Source organism: Stomoxys calcitrans, chromosome 1, assembly GCF_963082655.1.
Source record: "Stomoxys calcitrans chromosome 1, idStoCalc2.1, whole genome shotgun sequence".
Classification (NCBI taxonomy): domain Eukaryota; kingdom Metazoa; phylum Arthropoda; class Insecta; order Diptera; family Muscidae; genus Stomoxys; species Stomoxys calcitrans.
Window position 1 is genome coordinate 264,671,468 of NC_081552.1, and position 24,292 is coordinate 264,695,759.

General features: G+C 38.2%; 1 protein-coding gene across 1 annotated transcript; it reads right to left on the reverse strand.

The window, feature by feature from the left end:
• Positions 1-591: 591 nt before the first annotated feature.
• Positions 592-23,839, reverse strand: LOC106091890 (multidrug resistance protein homolog 65). The gene is made up of 11 exons (XM_013258580.2): positions 22,734-23,839; positions 15,543-15,788; positions 15,301-15,472; positions 14,928-15,248; positions 11,641-12,097; positions 11,478-11,578; positions 10,562-11,421; positions 2,585-2,848; positions 1,926-2,222; positions 1,493-1,868; positions 592-1,429 (listed from the first exon to the last, which is right to left on the reverse strand). The coding sequence occupies exons 1-11, from the start codon at positions 23,003-23,005 to the stop codon at positions 872-874; spliced, it is 3,924 nt and encodes a 1,307-aa protein (XP_013114034.2). The 5' UTR covers positions 23,006-23,839; the 3' UTR covers positions 592-871.
• Between the last annotated feature and the right edge of the window lie 453 nt (positions 23,840-24,292).

Below are 24,292 nucleotides of genomic sequence, written 5' to 3' on the forward strand. Positions count from 1 at the left end.
GGTTTATATAACAGCTATACCAGATTATAAACCGATTTGAATCGTAGTTAATACGGTTCTTGGAAGTTATACCAAAATACTACGTGCAAAATTTCAGTCAAATCGGTCGAGAATTGCGCCCTCTAGAAGCTCAAGAAGTCAAGACTCAAGATCGGTTTATATGACAGGTATATCAAAACATGGACCGATTTGACCATACTTAGCACAGTTGTTGGAAGTGACACCAAAACACTACGTGCAAAATTTCAGTCCAATCGGTCGAGAATTGCGCCCTCTAGAGGCTCAAGAAGTCAAGACCCAAGATCGGTTTATATGGAAGCTATATCAAAACATCGACCGATTTGGCCCATTTACAATCCCAACCGACCTACACTAATAAAAAGTATTTGTGCAAAATTTCAAGCGCCTAGCTTACTCCTGCTTTCGACAGACAGGCGGACAGACGGCCATGGCTAGATCGACTTATATATGCTTTATGAGGTCTCAGACGCATATTTCGAGGTGTTACAAACAGAATGACGAAATTAGTATACCCCCATCCAATGGTGGAGGGTCTAAAAATATTTTTTTACAATGAAGGTTCATAGAGTCTTATTATTACAAAAAAATCTAGCAAACAATGTTTGCTGTTGGGGGGAAAATTTATTTTCTGAATATCATTTACATTTATAAAACTTTTCAGTTGTGAGATGGGTCATTCATATTTGTCTATGTTCGAGGGGTATATGCTTAATTTTCGCATTTGTTTTTCAGGACTTTCTTAGAAACAATTATCTTACTCCATATTCTATGGCTTTAGTCATTGTGAGCTAAAAAATCCCACATAAATATTGCCTTACATAATCTAAACTTACAAATATTCTTAGCATTTCTAGCGTGTATTTGGCTGACTGAGATACAATTTGGCATAAATGCCATTCTTGGCCAACAAGGTGGGGTGATTGCCTTGCTCGATTACACGGCCACCCTGTATAACACATATCACATCTGCATTTTGTACGGTGGCCAAACGATGGGCTATCACCAGGCAAGTGCGACCCGAACAAGCCTCGTCCAGGGCTGTTTGAACGATACGTTCGCTCTGTAAATCTAAAGCTGAGGTAGCCTCGTCGAGTAGTAGGATATTGGGATTCCTCACCAATGCTCGGGCAATTGCGATGCGTTGTTTCTGGCCACCGGACAACTGGGTGCCACGTGCGCCAAGACACGTCTCATAACCCGAGGGTAGAGCCGATATGAAATCGTGGGCATTGGCCATTTTCGCTGCAGCTATTATCTCCCCCATGGGAATGGTGCGCGTGGTATCACCATATGCTATATTCTCTGCTATTGTCTTCTCAAAAAGTGAGGGTTCCTGTGAGACAATACCAATACGCCTGCGCAGACCTGTCAATGTCATATCGTGATGTATATCCTCCTGGTCGATGAACTGCACAAGAAAAATCGAAACAATAATTCTAAGCTGACTTTAAAGCAGAGCAGTGTTACTTACAATTTTACCCATATCTGGATCGTAATACCGCAGAAGTAATTGGACACATGTTGATTTGCCGCATCCCGAGGCACCCACCAATGCTACAGTTTTGCCCTGCATCACATCCAGATTGAGCCCATTCAAAACTTTTTGATCTCTTCGTGTGGGGTAACGGAAGTGCAGGTCTCGGAAATTGACACCTTGTACCACATTATTTTTCAAAGGAAATTGTGAGAAAGGCCTTGACAAGCTAAGATCCGGTGATTGTATTTCCGGTTCTCGATCCACTATGGCAAATATACGATCCGCCGAAACCAAGGCGGCATTGAACATGGGAGTAAATGCCAGAGATTGTGCCAAAATAAACAGACCATAAAGCATTGAATTGGAGATTCTATAAATAGGTAGGTGTTAAGCGCCAGTGGAAACCTTATAACCTAATGTCACCTACTTCATTATGTTTTCGAACTGAATTTTTCCATCGGCACACATGTAACCACCATAGGTCAGGGTAATGGCATAACCCAAAAACATAATCGCCATGCCCAATGAATTGATAATACCTCTATAACGAAGTTTCCTTCTGATCTCTTGGCGATATCGCTCGACTTCCAGATCGTAGATTTTTATTAGATCCGCCTCTCTGCGCAGAGCAGCCACTGTACGTATTTGAGCTATGGTTTCGGTAGCTATGCGGCTGGTCTCCTCCAATATTTCCTTTTCCTTGACCGCACTTTTATTGGTGTATCTGGAAATAACAGGGTGATTAATTTCGAAACCTAGAATACATTGTGTTCGGGAACTCAAAAATTTGTGCAAGTTTGCACAAATTGTAACTGTCGTTCGCGTACTTTTTTTGCCAGCAGAAGAGGGCGGGAGAGTGCGAGTGTGAGAGGGAGCGAAATTTTGAGAGTTTGGTAATTGAGAGCTTGCAAATTTCTACTGGAGGTATTTTCCCAGCATTGAACAGCTGTTTTATGAAAACCAGCTGCTTAGTTCAAAATTCAAATAGAAAAAAATTTTAACGGCCGCTCTCGCTCTCTCTACTCTCCTGCAAATTTTGACTGGAAAAGTACGCGAACTGACCTATTTCTGTATGTGTACATTTACCTGGCTTCAAAGACCACAGATGCCACCATAAATGGCGCTGTTGTCAAACATATCAAGGCCAATTCCCAGGAATAGGAAAATGCTATGGAAAAACTGCAAATAAAATTAGAGAAAGCCTGCAACATGTTGCTTAGGGGAAATCCAATAGCTCCCTGAACTCCTGCGGCATCTCCGGCTAGACGAGCAGATAATGCGCCCACACTGTTTTCCTTGTGATCAAACCAGGCCATTTCTTGTCGAAGCATACTGCCGATTGTTATTGATCTAAAAAAAAATTAAGATTGGAAGTTTGTTTTTATACTCTCCACTATAGGATGGGGGTACGCTAATTTCGTCATTCCGTTTGTAACACCTCGAAATATGCTTCTCAGACCCCATAAAGTATATATATGCTAGATCGACTTAAAATGACATGACGCATTTTAACTCGATCTAGCCATGACCGTCCGTGCGTCTGTCCGTCTGTTTGTCGAAAGCACGCTAACTTTCGAAGGAGTAAAGCTAGGCGCTTCAAATTTTGCACAAATACTTTTTATAAGTGTAGGTCGGTTGGGATTGTAAATGGGCCAAATTTGCTTGGATTTGGCTGAAATTTTGCATATGGTGTTCTTGTATCACTTCCAACAACTGCGCTAAGTATGATTGAAATCGGTCTATGTTTTGATATAGCTGCCATATAAACCGATCTTGGGTCTTGACTTCTTGAGCCTCTAGAGGGCGCAATTCTCATCCGATTTGACTGAAATTTTACACATGTTGTTTTTGTATCACTTGCAACAAATGCGTTAAGTATAGTTGAAATCGGCCCATGTTTTGATATAGCTGCCATATAAACCGATCTTGGGTTTTGACTTCTTGAGCCTCTAGAGGGCGCAATTTTCGTCCGATTTGACTGAAATGTTGCATGAGGTGTTTTGTTATGACTTTCAATATCTGTGCTAAATACGGCGCAAAACGGTATATAACCTGATATAGCTGTCATATAAATCGATCTAGGATCTTGACTTCTTGAGCCTCTAGAGGGCGCAATTCTCATCCGATTTGACTAACATTTTGCACATAGTGTTTTGGTATCACTTTCAACTAAACTCTACTAAGTATGATTCAAATTGGTTCATAATCAAGTATATCTGTCATATAAACCGATCTTGGATCTTGACTTCTTGAGCTGCTTGGGGGCGTAATTCTCATACGATTTGGCTGAAATTTTGCATGAGGTGTTTTGTTATCACCTCCAATAACTGTGCTAAGTATGGCGCAAATCGGTACATAACCTGATATATCTGCCATATAAAACGGTCTGGGACCCTGACTTCTTGAGCCTCTAGAGGGCGCAATTCTCATCCGATTTTGCAGAAATTTTGTACAACGGCTTCTCTCATGACCATCAACATACTTGTCTAATATGGTCTGAATCGATCAATAGCTTGATGCAGCTCCCATATAAACCTATCTCCCGATTTTGATTCTTAAGCCCCTACAAGGCGCACTTCTTATCCTAATGAACTGAAATATTACACAATTCTACAATGTTTAACATTCATTTATGGGTAGAATCGAACTATAACTTGATGTAGCTCCAATAGCATAATAGTTCTTATTTAATATTCTTTGTTTGCTTAAAAAGAGATACCGCGCAAAGAACTCGACAAATGCGATCCATGGTGGAGGGTATATAAGATTCGGTCCAGCCGAACTTAACACTCTCTTACTTGTTTTTTTTTTTTTAAGAATTAAACGGTGCACAGTGGGCCAAATGGCAAAAAAATTGGAAATAAGTCTACAACTTTTTATCTGTTGATTTTAGCCATACAAAATGTTCTAGACATTTGTAGAGGAGGACATAGGCTTTCAGAAAAGTGCTGTTGTTGGTCCATATCTTTAATACAGGGTGAGCTACAGGGTGTCAAAGTTGACCACTTTTGACTTCTCCAAGCTTCTGGGGGCCATAACTTTTGATCTACTCAACCGATTTACATGATTTAGGACTCTAGAGAAAGAGCTTGACAAGATCTAAAAAACTTATGCATAAAGTACCATGCCATCGTGTACTGTTAAGGAGTTATGAATTGTTTAATTTTAAAATATGAAAATTTGGCCTTGGTTTTTTTCAGTGTTTTTTTAATAACTCCGTCAATTTTAAAGCTATAAACTTCATACTTCACACAAATTATGCCAGCATATGTGTGCATAAAATACAAAAGGAATCACGTGAATATCTTTAGCGGTTTAAAAATGGCATCGTTTTCAATATGAAAAATATTTTTTTTGTCAAAAAATTGCAAAATTTTTCAAAAAAGATACTCCCATTTCCTTTAAGTTTTCGCAAACTTTGGCCATCAAAGCATTATCATTTCTTTCCATTTTCACAAAGTCGAGGTATTAAGAAAAGTTTTAAGTGCTAATTTGGCTAATTTCGATATCAAACAACACCGTTATCTTAAGACCAAAATGGCCAATTTTTTTACTAAACTTCAAAAGTTTCTCACTGGAAAAAAAGTTCCACGGGGATTTTTTCGCTTTTTTTGAACTTAAATGAAAGCTTAAAATGTTCCCAACATTTTAAGGTATGTCTCGCCATATCCTAGCCATAAATGAGATCGTAGCGATCAAAATACTGAAAAAAGTCAATTTTCAAGTAGTGCTATATTCATTGCTAAAAAACAAGTATTACGTCACATTTTATTGCAAAGATGTTAAATAAACTTTTATTTGGTAACACTTCTTCTACAAAACACAAAAAGAATCATGGAAATATCTCTATTCTATTCCATTTTATGGAACCGGCAATAAAAAAGTCAATTTTTCAAAAAAGTCGAATTTCCCAAATTTTGTTTTTGTTGTCCTAATTGCACATGACACACTATAGCCATATTTACGCAACATACCTTATCGTAAAGGAAATTTTCATACCTTTCCAACAATGTATAAAACATTTCTCAACTCGGATTCTATCTACTCTAAAATTCATTTACACTTCATTAAACTCTATATAAAAATGTCTATTTGTGAAATGGAACCTTATATGGGGCCTACACTAAAACATTGATAGATTTGCCCAGGGTTTACAATACAAATGTGTTAGAATAAAAAAAGGTCTCCTGCCAAAGTTTAAAAAAATTGGAATAAAAATATGTGTTTTAGAGCGAAAACACTTCGCATCGGCGTGCGTTTATATGTATATTAGCTACTCCCAAAATAAAAAAGCATTTTAGTTTTGTATTATTTGATTTTATTCTCTACCAAATAATCTAAGGTATCAAAATTTAAAAGCTCTTTAATTTGAATGGCATCGGGATCGTCCTTATCTATATCGTCACATATTTTTGGTAGCCATTTAGTTCTGATGCTGTATAGTACCGGATCAGACGATAACAATAAATATTGAAGTAAATCATAATTTTGGTTAAATTTGGTGCTCTTTCGGGTATTGAAAAGCCGGAACTGTTTAACATCTCTATTACGGGATTCCTGAGCTTCTTCTGTAAGTTCTCCTAACGGAAGTATGTTGTATTCCACAATTTCCTTGCCATGATGTAAGACTTTATGTACTGTCGGTGTTAAAGCTTTCCACGAATATAAATCAGATAAAATGTTTTTTGTGTCATTACTATAAGCTTCAAATTTGGTTGAATTTATCATCTTTTTGCTATTGATTACAGCCAAAATCACTTTGAATCGTCTTAGCAAGTGTTCATCAAGACCGGTTATTTTAGATGTCGATACGGGGTCCTCAAAAAACCGCCTTGCCGAGTTGCCATCATTTGTGCTTCCGTATCCGTAAAGAGGTTTATCTATTATAAGTCCCTTTTGTTTAAACTCCAACTGGATTCGATTCTTCTCTTCCTGCCTCATTTTGTGAAGATCTTGGTTGTTTCTAGCAGAGACATCGCGGTTTCCAGGGCTAGTCCGATATTTAAGGTCATACGATAAATGCAAACAATACTCCATGAATCGAATTCTACAGTGCAGGGGCGAAATACCGAAATTGAGCGCATTTTCGTTTACTAAATTTTCATCAGACTTGTCCTCGAATTGCCCATTCTTCTTGCCACAAATATTGCATCTCCAATTGGACATAACGCCAGTTAATGCGTTTGCCACCTTTCCATCGATCATAGTGAGTTGTAGTTGAAACGAAACTTTTATATTTCTTCCCAATTGGTTTATAACAATCATGGGTAATGCAGCAATTTCTTCCTTTATTTCGTTCACCAAAGATCGTGTTGTGTTCCGGTCTTCCTTTGTATACTCAAACCGAATTGGGCGACATAAATATTTTGACCCAGGTGTTCTATTTATCCATATATCTTGAAATGCATTTTCTTTCGATGATGAAGATTGGTCCTTGTACAATCTCATTCTCAATGGTACTAATGATGCCATGAAAATTGATGCGAAGTTGGTATCTATTTCTGTTTGTTGCTTATATTCGGAAAATCCAGATGATCCATCACAACCCCATTTGCTGATCAAAACCACTTCGGAATTATTACATGTGTTCAACTGTTCTTCAGTAAAATTAGAAATAATTCTAACAGCTGTATTTTCAACAAGATCAGCAAGTTTCACTCTTGCTTTTAATTCGTCCACGTATATATTTGATGGCACCATTTTCGTCCTGGTGTTGTACAATTTATGTTTTGAGGGTAAACAACCCCATCCTTTTTCACGAAGAGCCTTCCTCATTGTTGAGTATTTGTTTCTTGAGAGGCCTAGGTTCAAAATCAGGGCCAGTGCATCTTCCTCCGTGAATTCTGTAGTCGATTTTGGAGTTGGAATACTTTCTACCATTCTCTTTACCCTTTTCGGAGATGCTAATGGTAAAACATCGACAATTCGTCCAACATTTTTTGGTTGTGTTTTTAACAATGCTGTTTTGAACGTATCTTTTATTAAATTTGGCGGATGTGCCGCCAATAGTTCCTCTTGTTTTTTCTTTTTGGTTTTCTCCGTAACTTCGTCGTATGCTTTGCTAGGCCGGCCGGGAATCAGCGGTTTAATTTCAATAAGTAGATCCGATTTCAGCCACTTCTCATACATTTTGAAAAACTTGATTTTTGCGAATGAACATTCTGGCAACCTTCTCTCAAATGATTTGTAGAATTTTTCAAGTTTGTCTAAAGCGTCTTTATTTAGCCTTATTCCATATATGTGGTCCAAAGTGTAAACAAGTTCCTTAAATGACTCCGTGTATGATTTGGAATCATTTTTGATGTCCCATACAATTTTCGAAAGAGTGGAATACTTCAGTATGACTTCCATAACTTATAAATGTCCTTTACGCCTCTACAAAATATAATGAAGAAAATTTGGATTTTGTTCAAATATTTATGCAATATATTCACAATTAATGACCCATTTCAGGTATCAGACGCAATCGTAAAAAGGGGTCCAAAGTGCCTCTTTTTACTTACTCTTCTATAATTATTTACCTGGACTCGAATTTGGTTAAAAAAAATGACAATGAATTTTTTATGGGTAGGTTTTTTCACATTCATTGATACGGTGGATTTCCTGGGAATTCGACATAGCGAAACAGGTAACATTTGTCTGCATCAAATCTTAACACAAATATATATATATATGCAGGTATATTTCTAGGTTACTTTTTATTCAAAAATCATCAGCTTACATTAAAAATAGATGTAGGTACTATACAAACGCACGCCGATGCGAAGTGTTTTCGCTCTAAAACACATATTTTTATTCCAATTTTTTTAAACTTTGGCAGGAGACCTTTTTTTATTCGAACACATTTGTATTGTAAACCCTGGGCAAATCTATCAATGTTTTAGTGTAGGCCCCATATAAGGTTCCATTTCACAAATAGACATTTTTATATAGAGTTTAATGAAGTGTAAATGAATTTTAGAGTAGATAGAATCCGAGTTGAGAAATGTTTTATACATCGTTGGAAAGGTATGAAAATTTCCTTTACGATAAGGTATGTTGCGTAAATATGGCTATAGTGTGTCATGTGCAATTAGGACAACAAAAACAAAATTTGGGAAATTCGACTTTTTTGAAAAATTGACTTTTTTATTGCCGGTTCCATAAAATGGAATAGAATAGAGATATTTCCATGATTCTTTTTGTGTTTTGTAGAAGAAGTGTTACCAAATAAAAGTTTATTTAACATCTTTGCAATAAAATGTGACGTAATACTTGTTTTTTAGCAATGAATATAGCACTACTTGAAAATTGACTTTTTTCAGTATTTTGATCGCTACGATCTCATTTATGGCTAGGATATGGCGAGACATACCTTAAAATGTTGGGAACATTTTAAGCTTTCATTTAAGTTCAAAAAAAGCGAAAAAATCCCCGTGGAACTTTTTTTCCAGTGAGAAACTTTTGAAGTTTAGTAAAAAAATTGGCCATTTTGGTCTTAAGATAACGGTGTTGTTTGATATCGAAATTAGCCAAATTAGCACTTAAAACTTTTCTTAATACCTCGACTTTGTGAAAATGGAAAGAAATGATAATGCTTTGATGGCCAAAGTTTGCGAAAACTTAAAGGAAATGGGAGTATCTTTTTTGAAAAATTTTGCAATTTTTTGACAAAAAAAATATTTTTCATATTGAAAACGATGCCATTTTTAAACCGCTAAAGATATTCACGTGATTCCTTTTGTATTTTATGCACACATATGCTGGCATAATTTGTGTGAAGTATGAAGTTTATAGCTTTAAAATTGACGGAGTTATTAAAAAAACACTGAAAAAAACCAAGGCCAAATTTTCATATTTTAAAATTAAACAATTCATAACTCCTTAACAGTACACGATGGCATGGTACTTTATGCATAAGTTTTTTAGATCTTGTCAAGCTCTTTCTCTAGAGTCCTAAATCATGTAAATCGGTTGAGTAGATCAAAAGTTATGGCCCCCAGAAGCTTGGAGAAGTCAAAAGTGGTCAACTTTGACACCCTGTAGCTCACCCTGTATTAAAGATATGGACCAACAACAGCACTTTTCTGAAAGCCTATGTCCTCCTCTACAAATGTCTAGAACATTTTGTATGGCTAAAATCAACAGATAAAAAGTTGTAGACTTATTTCCAATTTTTTTGCCATTTGGCCCACTGTGCGGTGTGCTTGGAAAGGAGGTAGAAGTATAGGTGCGCACGTGAATTGTCGTGTCACGCGATTCGTGAGTGGGATCTAAATCCAATGAAGTGATCGTGCGTAACCGTGATTGAGTTAAAATTCTTCGTGCGTCAGCGTGAGTGTGTGAAATCGAACTCACGAGAAAATCACGAGTCACAAGGCACTCACGACTCATGAGACACTCACGAGACACTCATGACTCACGAGACACTCATGACTCACGAGACACTCATGACTCACGAGACACTCATGAATCACGAGACACTCACAACTCATGAGATACTCCCGACTCATGAGACACTCACGACTCATTGGACACTTACGACTCATGAGACACTCACGACTCATGAGACACTCACGACTCATGAGACACTCACGACTCATGAGACACTCACGTCTCACGAGACGCTCACGACTCTCGAGAAAATCACGACTAACAGTTTAAATATATCGATTTTTTTTTCGTTTCATGGAAAAATGTGATTTTTCTCTTGAGTCGTGGGTGAGTAAAATTTTAGTCTCGTAAGCGTGCGTTAACGTGAGTAGACATTAAAAAAAGTCAGCCATGAGTAATTTTTGTTTTCTTGTGAGAGTGAAACAGATCGCAAACCAGAGAGAAATCTATTTGAGTTTTTGACTTTGGAGAAAATTTCGTGGACACACAAAACACTACATTTTTATAACAAATTCGGTCGGTTTATGTGTACGTTTGGCCCATTTCCCTCAGTTACTTGAACCCAAGTTTGCACATAGTATTCGTACAAACAAAAATTTGCGTAGATGGATCCGACGATCTCCGATTTATCGAATTTTTAATGATTATGGTAAGAAGTTTCGAGTTACAAATAGTTTGACCACAAATTACCTCAGTCTCGATGTGAACCAAAGACCAGCTAAATTGAAGAAATAGGTTTGGGTGAAGCATGTCACTCCCGCCAAAATACCCACAACAGTTGCTATAATTGCTGATCTTCCGGTTTTTCTAAGAACATCATCCTCTTCGATTTCATTTAGTGAACCAAAGAGATCGGCAAACACAAATGCAAAGGCAGGTTGGGCACATCCATACAAGAGGGCACACACTGCAGCAATTATCAAAAAGCCCCACTCTGGTTTGGCGCATTGAATTACCCGCTTGAAGGTTTTTATATATTGAGTCTTTTCTATCGAGGTGAATTCGTTTAGGGAGGGGTCTGTTAGAGAGCAGCGACCTGCAAAAGCTTGGATCATGTTCTTATCCAAAGAAGCCTCAGAGAAACGGGGAACATTTACTACTCCATTGGCATTGGCATTCTTTTCACTGATAACAATTGCCTCCTTTTCTTTTTCTATTTCCTTCTCTTGAGCGAGGTCTTCCGTTTCGAGATTGGCACTCAGCAGACTTTCATATTCATGCGCTGTGACCATGTCATAATAACGTCCCTTTAGTTTCATTAGACTCTCATGGTTGCCCTCCTCAATCAATTTGCCCTTGTCCAGGTAAACGATACGATCTGCATGACAAATGGCCGATAAACGATGGGATACGACTAGAGTCGTGCGTCCTTTGCTGGCACCATCTAAGGCGGCTTGCACCAATTTCTCGGAATGATAATCTAAAGCGGACGTTGCTTCGTCCAGTAGTAGAATCTTTGGGTTTTGTATAAGTGCTCGAGCTATGGCTATACGTTGACGTTGACCTCCTGATAATTGGACTCCCTTCTCGCTGATCAAAGTACTGTAGCCCTGTAAATTTAAAAGATGAGGACTAAGGACTATTAAGGATTACAAAGGATAATTACATCCGGTAGGCCTATGATAAAATCATGAGCGCCTCCAGCTTTTGCGGCATCTTCAATTTCCTTTTGTGTGGCATCCATTTTGCCGTGACGTATATTTTCCTCTGTCAAAAAATAGTTTCATTAGTGAATACTGGCAAACTAGTTGAAGCTTTGTTACCCTTACCTATGGTTCCATAGAACAATACCGGCTCCTGACCCACCACAGCCATATTCGATCTCAGCCAGTTGACATTGAACTCGCGTATATCTTTATTGTCGAGCATAATTTTTCCAAAAAGTGGATCATAGAATCTTTGTAACAATTGAACGCAAGTGGACTTTCCTGATCCCGAATAGCCAACTAAGGCCACTGTTTCGCCTTCTTTAATTTGCAGATTGAAACCACTTAAGACAATGGTATCTGGGCGAGAGGGGTATGAAAAGAAAATGTCCTGAAATTCTATGTTGCACTTGAGACCATAGTTGACAACTTTGCCCTCCTTGGATAAGGGATCGATTTTTGACTCATTTTCCAGAACTTCATAAATGGCCACAGCTGAACCACGAGCATTTGCAAAAGCTTCTAGAAATGGGGAGGTACGTGCTATGTGATCGGCTCCCACCACAATGCCGCAAATGACCTGACGAGTATTGAAACAAAATAAAAAAAGTAAGGAAAGGAAAAGACGGACGGTGCCGACTAAATAATAACCTACACCTAACCTGTAAGTGGAAATTGAGAACTGTATCTAGTTCTGAATCGAATTTGAGGGACCTCTGTGGGGGTTTTCAGATGGATTATAAAACACAGCCCTGCTTTGTACACAAATTGACATGGACAAAATTTGTTAATAAATACGCCAAGGACTTAAATGGGAAACCGTTGCATATGCCAGCTATATCCAAATATAGCCCGATCTTGACCACACTCGGGAAGTATATGAAAGGGTTTAAAAGAACTCATTCTCATTTCATTGAATTTGGTTAATAAATGAACCTTTTATGGGCCCAATAATATAAAACGGAAGATCAGTATATATGACAGATAGGTAGGGCCTTGGGCCCGAGCTTAAAGACTAACTTTCAGTCCAAAACTTTCAGTAAAGACAATCTAAGCTCGAACTTATTTTTTAAAACCAAAATTTAAATTTTGCACAAAAATTTTTAAAAACTTTTTATTATGCTTATATGTCCCAGACAACATTTTCATAAAAAAAAAATAAGGATTTGGTGACAAAAATTTCCCAAAATAGTACCAGAAGTGGGAAAAATGGTACGTTTAGTACCACAATTGGTACCATGTTTGTTTATTAAGCTAGAGCTTTGAATTTTGGAATTTAGGTACACTATGACAACCTATATTGGTATGCCAAAAGAGTTTTTTAACATTAAGAAACAAAAAAGTACCAAAAATGGTACGAATTAGGCGAACTTTGCATAGGGCGAACGGGTAGGGATAGAACTTCGAAATTTGGCTTAAAGGATTGTTGTTGCGAAATAAAGGCGGTAGATGTAAAAAATATGAAAAATAGTAATGAAAAGGGAAGAAGTATCGTACCGTATTTGGTACAATTTCATACTTTTACGTTTTAGTACCAAAAAGTACGAAATAGCTAATTTACTTTTGCAGTGAACCAAAAAGGGTAAAATTAGAAAAATTGCTAAAAATGACCGATGTCTTGACAAATATACGATAAATTGTACCCCAGATGAATTGTTGCAATCGTACAAGGAGTAGAATAAAAAAATTATCTAAGTGCTGTAATTGGTACTATTTAGTACTTTCTTTATAGATTGAGTTACAGCTTTGACATTTTGAATGCAGTTGCATCTAGGCATTATGTAGCGAGCGACTAGAAGATTTTGTAGATATTCGTTAATTTTTTGGTACTAAAACGTACAAAGTGGAACTTTATTTAAAGACTAAGCTACATATGTGACATTAGAGATACAGATACATTTAGGCAGTATGTAACGGATGACTAGAAGATTGTTTAGGTACTAAAACATACAAAATGGTACTTCATTTAGGGATTGGGCTAAAGATCTCAAAATTGCGGTACATTGCGACGGCCGATAAGGCCGACTAGAGTTTTTTTTTTTTTAATTCGTACATTTAAACACTAAAACTTTCAAAATGTTCTTTTTTTTACGGATAATTGTAAATCTAATAAAATTGCGATGCAGTTACATCTTGATATTGGGTCTTCAATCGTGGGCATCGAAGCGACCGGGCATATGCTAGTATATTCATAATTTAGAGAATTTGTATTGACGTAGCAATTTTTTGTAATATAATGAATTTTAAAAATTTTTGAAAAAAATCTTTTTATTTCGTAATCCCCTACAACAAAAAAAAAATCATTTTCTTAAAATTTTTATGACAATTTAGCGAAGAAAGCGGGATTGAATGATTTTGGCATAAAATAGAACCTGCTGTCAAAAGAAGTACGATTATTGCCATAAATTTATTTTTTTTTTATAGAAACCTGAATGCAGCAAGACATTAAAACGGATTCTAGAAAACTTACTTCAAAGAATTTTGAGAAATTTTTTCTTTTGAAGTCACTATTCAACTTCCAAGAGATTTTTGCACTGTGTTGGCAATCAGTGTGAAATTCAACTCCGCCTGCAGTATCGCATTATGGTCAGGCAGTCTAAAACAGATCTCAGTCCCTGGGTTCTCAATGTATACCCCTAGGCCCATTCTCTTCTCTAGCTTTGATCCATCAGTGTAACATGATCTTCAGCAAAAAGCAGCAGTGCCTCGTTCATCTCAGGTATCCAATCGGAAACCTCTTCGGATGCAAAGCTCTTTGGCTTGAAACATCGAATAAACAACTTGACTTTGACATGAACTCAGATTTTTGGGGGTTCGATTAAAGTGAAAGTTATATAGTTGGTAGTTATCATAGAAGTCATCATATTGGGTTGCCCAAAAAGTAATTGCGGATTTTTTAAAAGAAAGTAAATGCATTTTTAATAGAACTTAGAATGAACTTTAATCAAATATACTTTTTTTACACTTTTTTTCTAAAGCAAGCTAAAAGTAACAGCTGATAACTGACAGAAGAAAGAATGCAATTACAGAGTCACAAGCTGTGAAAAAATTTGTCAACGCCGACTATATGAAAAATCCGCAATTACTTTTTGGGCAACCCAATACAATAATTTGAGTCAAGTCGAATAAAAATTGCACCCTCAAGGAGCTCAAGACATCCAAATTGACAGACGTGGTTTATATGGGATCTATATCTAAACAAAGACTGTTTGATCGACTATACATAGAATTCCAAACCAGCTATACGGGATATGATTTCACCTGCGGCATCTCTTAATTTGTTGTCCTAAAAGTTTCTTTCACTTTTAAAAAGTCACTTAGATTTTTTGTTTTTTTTTTTTTGAACGAAAACTCTTTCCTTCCTTAATTGTGTATGTTGTATATCATAAAGGGTTTTCATGTGTACTTACAATCATCAATATGGCCGGTGTATATTCCTGATCCTCGGGATCCTTATAACGATCGTCTAGAATCAAGTGAGCTCCATACCAAAAAGCACCGGCACTGCTAATGAATAACATGGATTTTAAAACAGAATCACCCAAACCGGTGAATATGCCTCTAATTTTGCCTGCATTCACACCAGGTTTCAAAAGACTATCATAACGATCTCTTTCCGACTTTTCACCGCCGAAAGCCACTACAGTGCGTATTGAACTAATGATCTCTTCAACAATGGAGCCAGCCTTGGCATAGACATTTTGTTCCTTTGTGGTGAGTTTACTTTGGTACTGAAATACTAGAGCTTAGATTAAATCAATAAAAAGAAACATCCACTCTTACCTTTGACACAATGTAATTGATGACCATGGTTAGTGGTATATAGGCACAAATGGCCAAGGTCAAACGCCACCCATATATGAACGAGATTAGAATGCTAATCACAATATCAAAGAACATCATTACAAAGTGCCCAATAGTTTCCGAAATACCATTTCGTATTTTTTCCATGTTGCTAATTAAATGATTTGAATTATTTTATTTTATTTTTTTCTTCTTTTTGGTAATGCCAATGACCAACTCACTCTGTTATTCTAACGGCAAAGTTTTGATTTTTGGCTATATCATGCCAACCAATGTCTTGACGTATTGTGGCCTCAAAGAAATCGCGTCGCATTCGTACCACAATATTTAGAGCGACATGATTGAAGAGATCCACATAAATTATGCCCGAAATGAACATGAGTAGTGAATCGAGCGCACAAATTATACCGAATGACATGGAGTCATTTTTCAGCTCTTCCATATTCTCTTCGAATGTTCCATTGATTCTGAAAAAGTGAAATGGGGGGGTTGAAGAACCTTATAACAATTCAAATTGAGCCTCTATACAAATGAAGCAACGCTAAAGAACTATTATACTATCGTTTAAGAAAAAAATCCTTGATAGCAAGTAAAAATAATTCACAGAAGGAAGTTTTTTCTTAAAAAGTGCAACGCATATTTCATTTTTGTGTTTTACAGTTAGAACGAAAATTTTTACAGTGTACTAAAACCGAAATTATGAACTTCTGTAGAGAATGATTTAATTTAAAGTTCATTGAGTAGAGAAGTCAGAAATCAGGTCCATTCTTGGTTGTGTATCTACAAAGATTTCTCTGCAAAAGTTGTGGCTCAGTGTTTAAGAAGGTGCTACATTCTGATCTATTTAAAGGCAATAAGCGCCAATATTTGCATTAACAGGGACGATATTTTTGGCAAATGATAATTTATTTTTGAACTCTGTTAAAGTGTTTCTAGGGCATTGAACTGTAGACGTAGTGTGTGAGAAAGCTGTGGTGGTTCTGTTTCAACATGACGAAATTTTTTTTCCTAATTCTATAAGCTTTAGTAATAAAGCATTTCTACAAATTAATTTCGTGGTGTTGGGAAATAGAAAAGCTTTGCTGATAGGTTGTAGATAAGAGTCTATCGTCTAGGCAGATGCATTGGATATGGCCGACAGCATTAAAGCTTTTTGTGCAATATGGCTTTATGGTTGGGCATTTATACAATAGAAGATCGTCATAGCTTAGCCAATGTTCACTAGAGTCTCCTGAAAATGTGTTTTTATACCCACCACCATGGGATGGGAGTATACTAATCTAGTCATTACGTCTGCAACATCTCGAAATATTCGTCTAAGATCCCATAAAATATATATCTTATTGATCCTTATTGATCCGACATTCTGATGCGATCCAGTCTTGTCCGTCCGTCTGTCGAAATCACGACATCGGTCTAACGCTACCGCTTGAAATTTTGCACAAATACTTAATATCGATGTAGGTCATTGGGGATTGCAAATGGACCATATCGGTTCAGATTTCGATATAGCTCCTATATAAACCGATCTCCCGATTTGAATTTTTGAGCCCCTGGAAGCCACAATTTTTGTCCGATTTGGCTGAAATTTTGCACATAGTGTTCCGTATTTGACCTCCAACAACTGTACTAAGTATGGTACAAATCTGTCAAGAACCTGATATAGCTCCCATATAAACCAATCTCCCGATTTTACTTATTGAGCCCATGGAAGTAAAAATTTTTGTCCGATTTGGCTGAAATTTTACACATAGTGTTCTGTTATAACTTTCAACAACTGCGCCAAATACGGTTTAAATTTGTCACATAAATGTTCTGTTAAAACTTTCAACAACTGTGTCAAGTACGGTCCAAATCGGTCAAGAACCTGATATAGCTCCCATATAAACCGATCTCCGGATTTGACTACTTGAGCCCCTGGAAGCCTCAATTTTCATCCGATTTGGCTGAAATTTTGCATATAGTATTCTATTATGACTACCAACAATGGAGCCAAGTACGGTTCAAATCGGTCTATAACCTGATATAGCTCCCATATAAATGGATCTCCCGATTAGACTTCTTGAGCCCATGAAAGCCACAATTTTCATCCGATTTGGCTGAAATTTTGTACATGGTGTTCTGTTATGACTCCCAACAACTTTCTTAAGTGTGGCTCAAATCGGTCAAGAACTCGTTATAGCTCCCATATAAACCGATCTCCCGATTTGACTGCTTGAGCCCCTGGAAGCCTCAATGTTCTTCCGATTTGGCTGAAATTTTGCACATAGTATTCTATTATGACTCCCAATAATGGAGCCAAGTACGGTCCAAATCGGTCTATAACCTGATATAGCTCCCATATTAACCGATCTATCGATTTGATTTCCTGAGCCCTTGGAAGCCGCAATTTTTGTCCGATTTGGCTGAAATTTGGTACATGGTTTTCTGTTATGACTCCCAACAACTGTGCTAAGAAAGGTTCAAATCGTCCAAGAATACGATATAGCTCCCATATAAACGGATCTCCCGATATGACTTCTTGACCCCTTACAAGTCACCAAGTTTATCCGATTTGACTGAAATTTTGCATATAGTGTTCTGTCATGACTCTCAGCAACTGCGTCAAGTACGGTCCAATTCGGTCTATAACTAGATATAGCCCCCATATTTTAGCAGAATCCATGGTTGTGGGTTCCCAAGAACTCAGCACGCTCTTACCTGTTTTTTTTAAGGCATTCCCTCCATTTTTCATCTTTTGATCCCAATAAGCGAATTGTGAAATATTATGTCGATTGGTTAACGATAATTCGTGCCGCCACAGGCGTCCAAAATTGGATAGATCGAACTAGGGAGTAATTCTGAGTCGATTGGTACACTATTAACTGCCAAAGTAGTGGTTCTAGGTGTAACTTGTGTTTAATTAACAATAAATGTCAGCTTTATGCCAAATTAAATTTAAGGACGTAAAATCCTTCAATGGATCCCAAAAATGCACTTTTCTCATTTTGGACGCCGTGGCGATAAGTGTTATCGTTAACCGATCGTCATAATATTTCGCATTTGAGTGATTTCTTAAGAGCTATAGGAAAGTTTTTCAAAAACAAAGGCGTTAAATCGCGACCAATTGACCAGTTCCTAACGTGAAACAAAATGTTCACGGAACTCGCCTCTCAATAAGCCCATTGTTACGCGTGTGGGGCATGGGCACCGTGCTGTTGAAACCACATGTCATGCAAGTCAAACTCTTGCATTTTGGGCGAAAAAAAAGTTGGATATCATCTCACGATAGCGCTCACCATTCACATTTACGTTACGATTCGCATCATTTTTGAAGAAGTACGGCCCAATGATGCCATCAGCCCATAAACCGCACCAAACTGTGACCTTTTCTGGATGGATTGGTAGCTCTTGCAATGTTGATCTGGCTGATCTTCACTACAAAATCGACAATTTTGCTTATTACGTACACATTGCTCAATGGATTCTTTCAGCATTTCAATTGGAAACTATGTTTTCTAGATGACGATATAAATGCTATTGCTGAAATGATTGAGAAGATAATTTTAATAGAATGGAGGACATTTATTCCAGTTAAGACTATAATGGCAAAATCGGACGACAAAAGTTGGTTTAACCAGGCATGCAGAGATGCTGTTAGATCGAAAGAGGTGGCATTCCGGAACTGGCGCTTGGATAAAATGCCGATACTGAACTACTGCGCAAACAGGCAAGATTTTCGTGTGCCAATGTGCTTAGGCGCGAAAAATTTCTTTATGAACAGCGTCTGTGTACTAAGGTTCTTGCTTCTACACGAGAAAGTAAGAGCTTTTGGTCGTTCGTGAATAGGGTAAAGGGTAGTTCTTCATCTATTCTAACTCTTGTTAAGGATGATCAAACGGTTGATAAGGCTAACCTGTTGGCTGATATATTTGCAGTGAACTCTTCCCTGTATCTGGCGCCATGCCCCAAATATTTTTTCAAACTCGCGGAGTTAAAAGGGTTCTTGAGAATCTAGACATAAATAAATCCCAGGGCGCGGATGGCATATAAACACTTGTCTTACTCATGTGTTCTTCGAGGCTTGCTAGTCCATTATGGAACCTTTACAACCTTGCCTACCGTGCGGGAGTCTTCCCGGCGCGTTGGAAGATTGCGAACGTTCAGCCAATACCCAAGAAGTGTGAGGCAAACAATCCTGAGAATTATCGGCCAATTGCGATATGCTCCGCTCTCTCCAAGGTCATGGAGAGCATGGTTAATGACCATCTTGTGAGGTATTTACAGTCTAATGGCCTTCTTAGCGACCAACAGTATGGGTTCCGCAGAAATCGGTCTACGGCTGACCTGATGGCACTTCTGTCGGAACGTTGGAGTCGCTCAATCCATCAGTTTGATGAGAGTAAAGTTGTGGCTCTGGATATCTCCAAAGCATTTGTTAGAGTCTGGCACGGTGCACTACTATCAAAGCTTGTCGCATTTGGTGTCGGTAATGGCTTCGTTAGATTTATATCGAGCTTTCTCAGAGATCGCACTATTCGAGTCGTTATAGATGGGTTCTCAGCCAATGAGTGCAAATTGATCGCAGGTGTACCCCAGGGCTCTGTTCCGCAGAAATTGCTCCACGGCTGACCTCATGGCACTTCTGTCGGAACGTTGAAGTCGCTCAATCCACCAGTTTGGTGAGGGTAAGGTTGTGGTACTGGATATCTCCAAGGCATTTGATAGGGTCTGGCTCGGTGCACTACTATCAAAGCTTGCAGCATTTGGTGTCGGTAACGGCTTCGTTCGATTTATTTCGAGCTTTCTCAGAGATCGCACTATTCGAGTCGTTATAGATGGGTTCTCAGCCAATGAGCGCAAATTGACCGCAAGTGTACCCCAGGGCCCTGTTCTTTCTCCTTCTCTTTTTCGAATTTTCATCAACGATCTGTTGGGTCAGACATCGAATCCGATCTACTCATTTACGGATGACAGTAATCTCTGTCATTCGTACTCATTCGACCATAGGCCAAGTCTTCGAGAGATTGAGAACAAGAGGCGGGTTATGGATGATACACTCTGCCAGGATTTGTTGGCCATTTCTGAATGGGGCCGATTGAATCGAGTAGACTTTAATGCACGGAAGACTCAGTGCTGCTTGTTGTCACACAAACGATTTGCTGACCCATTACGATCATCTTTGTCTATCACCGGTGTAGGTGCTGAACAATCAGAAGCTCTTGATGTTTTGGGCATGAAAATAATGATGTTCTGGGCATGAAAATACAAAGTGATGTCCGTTGGGCTAAACATGTATTTGAAGTGTCGAAAGAAGTATTCAAGTGTTTAGGCTTCCTTAAACGGTGTAAGAATTACTTCAATCCATCTGATCTTCTTAACATAACACTTTCTTAAGGCCAGAAATTGAGTACAACTGACATGTATCGGCTGGAGCTTCAAAATCATCCCTGGAGCTACTGGACTGTGTACAGAGGAGAGCGATTGCGTTGATTGGGGACAGTGGGGTATCCAACTATATTGGATCATCATCGTCGAAATGTGGGTTGTTTGACGCTGTTCTATCGGTACTTTCATGGTGTGTGTTCGTCTTCTTATTCCTGATGTAACGATGTATGTCAGGGATACTAGACATTCCAGGAACTCACACTCGTTTGTAATAGATTGGCCAGCGGACCGCGCAATGCATTATAGAGAGAATTCTTATTTCGCACGAACCGTTCGTATGTGGTGTCGACTTCCGGCTAATGTTTTTCCGACCCACTTTGACATCCAAAGATTTAAGACAAATGTCAATAAGCACTAACATGTCGATTAGACTACTCTTCTTATACCCTCCACCATAGGATGGGGATGTACCAATTTCGTCATTCCGTTTGTAACATCTTGAAATATGTGTCTAAGAACCCATAGTGTATATATACTATTGATCGTCGTGACATTTTAATTCAATTAAGCCATGTCTGTTCGTTTGTCCGTCGAAGGCATGCTAACTTTGGAAGGAGTAAGGCTAGGTGCTTGAAATTTTGCACAAATACTTCTTATTAGTGCAGGTCGGTAGGTATCGTATATAGGCCACATCAGTCCAGGTTTTGATATAGCTGCCTTATAAACCGATATTGGGTCTTGACTTCTCGAGCTTCTAGAGGGCGCAATATTTATCCAATTTGACTGAAATTTAGTGCGTGGTGTTTCGGTATCACTTTACTTGGTATAAACCGATCTCCCGATTAGACTTCTTGAGCTTCTAGAAGGCGCAATTCTTATCCGATTTGGCTGAAAATTTGCACAAATCGTTGAGGAATGACTTTTAAGTATGGTCTATCAGTTCATAACCTAGATCTGCTTTAGACTGCCTGATCAGAATACGATCCTGCAGGCGGAAATCCGGGCGATCACAGAATGCGTGAAATGGTGTGGTGCTAACGCAAGGACGTCGAGTGTGAACAACTTTACCGACAATAAAATCGCCATAAGGGCAATAACAACCAGGACGGTAATGTGACGAACAGTCTTGCAGTGTAAAAAGGAGATTAATGCCTTCTCTGAGGATGGGAAAATCCGATAATGGAGTAAGGGGAAAAGAAAGGGCAGACGATTTGGCGATGAAGGCCAGAGGACTGCCGTCAATAAACTTGGTAACCCGAAGCCATTCGGGTTGACGCAGTCAGAGTTAAGGGAGTGGGCGAAGAATGCGCATGCAACATTGTGGAACAGCGAAACGGTCGGAAGAACGGCGAAAATCCTATGGGAGGTGATCCAGATCGTGAGAAGACGAGGCTATTACTGAAAGGAAGCAAGAAGGAGGTCGGTATAGCTATTGGTATCATAACGGGACACATAGAACTACGAGCTCACTTATGTAAAATCGGCGCGGCAAGTGATAGCATGTGTAGGGCATGCGGCTTGCCCGGCTTTCGCGTTTAAAAGATACCGGCACTTAGGTGGAGACACAACATCAGACATGAACCAACTTAGGGGAGTGGTATTGAAAACATATAAGGATATTGTAAGTAGCACGGAATTCCTAACTTAAAATTTTCCTTTTAGCGGCTACTTTATAGTTTTTAGAGCTCACAACAAGCCGAATTCTGGTATTAGGTGTATGTGCATAGTGGCATGGGGCGGATTAATATCTGCACCCTCTTTTCAACCTAATTTAACACCATGACAAGTACGGTCCATATCGGTCAATAACTTGATGTAGCTCATATATGTATATTGAAAAAATCATTCAAAGAGCTTGACAAATGCGATCCATGCTGGAGAGTATATAAGATTCGGCCCGGCCGAGCACACTTTTACATCACATTAATTTCGATTATAAACGATTTAATTTGATGTTGCACTGTTATCCTATTAAGATTTTTGGTCACTTTTATTGTTTTTTGTTCCACAAAATTCATAGTCCATTGCTTTGATTTTTAACTTACAAATAATTTCCACCGCCAAATAGAGGTAAAAAATAAGTTTTTGTTGTTGGCAGACACAAATTTCTATCCACAAACATGGCCACCAGTTCACTGTAGACCACAATGATAATGGGGAACACCAAGGATTTTAGAAATGCCGCAATAAATGCAATCACCAGCAGCACATATTCCCATTTGGTGGCAAAGGAGAAGAGTTCAAAAAATCCCACATTTCTTTGTTGTTCACCAGGATTTTTGGGCTTTTCAGTTTTTTTCCGTGGCTCTGCACCCATGTTGTTCGCTTAACGAAAACCCGATTCAGACTACGGCGAAATAGTTTCTCAAACCGTTTGATGGAATCAATCAATTAAAATTGTGATTCGAGGCCAAAGAAAGTAATTGATTTCGCGATTTTTTTTTTTTTTTTGGTAGACCCCAGCACTCAAACATAGACTTTTCTTCTTTTGTGCGCGCTCTCACTCTCGTCTTGGTTAATTCAAACGCAATGTTCTTCTAATGACTTGGACGATCTATGCCGATTCATTTCACGGTTATAGGTCAATTGAAGGCAATTTGGTTAGAGTAATTGTCCCGGGACAGACGATTTGTTTAACGTTCGTTTGGGATGGCGATAATGGAATGAGTTGTAGGTTTTTCTGCCAAATTTATATCCGCAAGTGATAGACTTTCAGTGTGCCATTATCGCAGCTAAATCACTTGAATTTGTTTGGTTTCTTTCTTTCCCTATCTAGAACCTTTATTAGCCAAATATCGTTGTGTAGGTTCTCAGCTATTTTCACAATTATTGTAATTTTTTGTTTGTTCGCGGTCTCTTTTTTTCACGCCTAATTTTTCTCTTATCAGTTAAGTATTTAATGGGCCATCAATAAAAGAATGTTTATTGCAAAAGTCTTCGTGGGTGGTAAACATAGTCGACTATCTGTAACGGTTTTTTTTTTAAATATTTATTTTTACTGATTAACTAGACCAGACATGTAATAACATGTTACATCTTTACTGCATAATACTCGGTATTCACATTTCAAAGGATATTCCGGCCAAGTGGTAAAAAGTCAGTTATGATGGTGCGAAATGCAATTTTCTCACGACAGCTCGACATCACCGTGGCCTGTAGTTGTTTGCTATGCATGGTGCACTTAACTATCTTGCATTAAAATTTCAATGAACATTAGTTGTGGCTGTTTTCATACACTGGAAAAAAATGCGGTGACTCTGAGAACAAATTTGAAAATTTCTATTTACTCAAGTAAAAAGGAGTTCAGTTCGGCCGGGCCGAACTTTGGATACCCTCCACCTCGGGTATATATGTAAACCACCTTTCGTCAAAATCCGGTGAACAATGCATACCTTATGCCCCATAGCAGCTATATCGAAATCTGAACCGATCTGAGCAATATACGACACGGATGTCGAAAAGCCTAACATAAGTAAGTGAAATCGGATTACAAATGCGTCTTTTATGGTGCCAAGACTTTAAATGAAGATATCGGTCTATATGGCAACTATATCCAAATCTGAACCAATTTGAGCCATGTTGCAGAAAAATATCGAAGAGCCTA

Bases quoted from the DNA above. Each gene is read 5' to 3' on its own strand.
- LOC106091890 (XM_013258580.2), bottom strand. From the start codon at position 23,005: ATGGGTGCAGAGCCACGGAAAAAAACTGAAAAGCCCAAAAATCCTGGT. The intron at 15,473-15,542 runs GTGAGTTGGTCA...TCATTTAATTAG, and splicing joins TTTGCCGTTAGAATAACAGA to CAACATGGAAAAAATACGAA. The intron at 15,249-15,300 runs GTAAGAGTGGAT...CTAGTATTTCAG, and splicing joins TCAATTACATTGTGTCAAAG to TACCAAAGTAAACTCACCAC.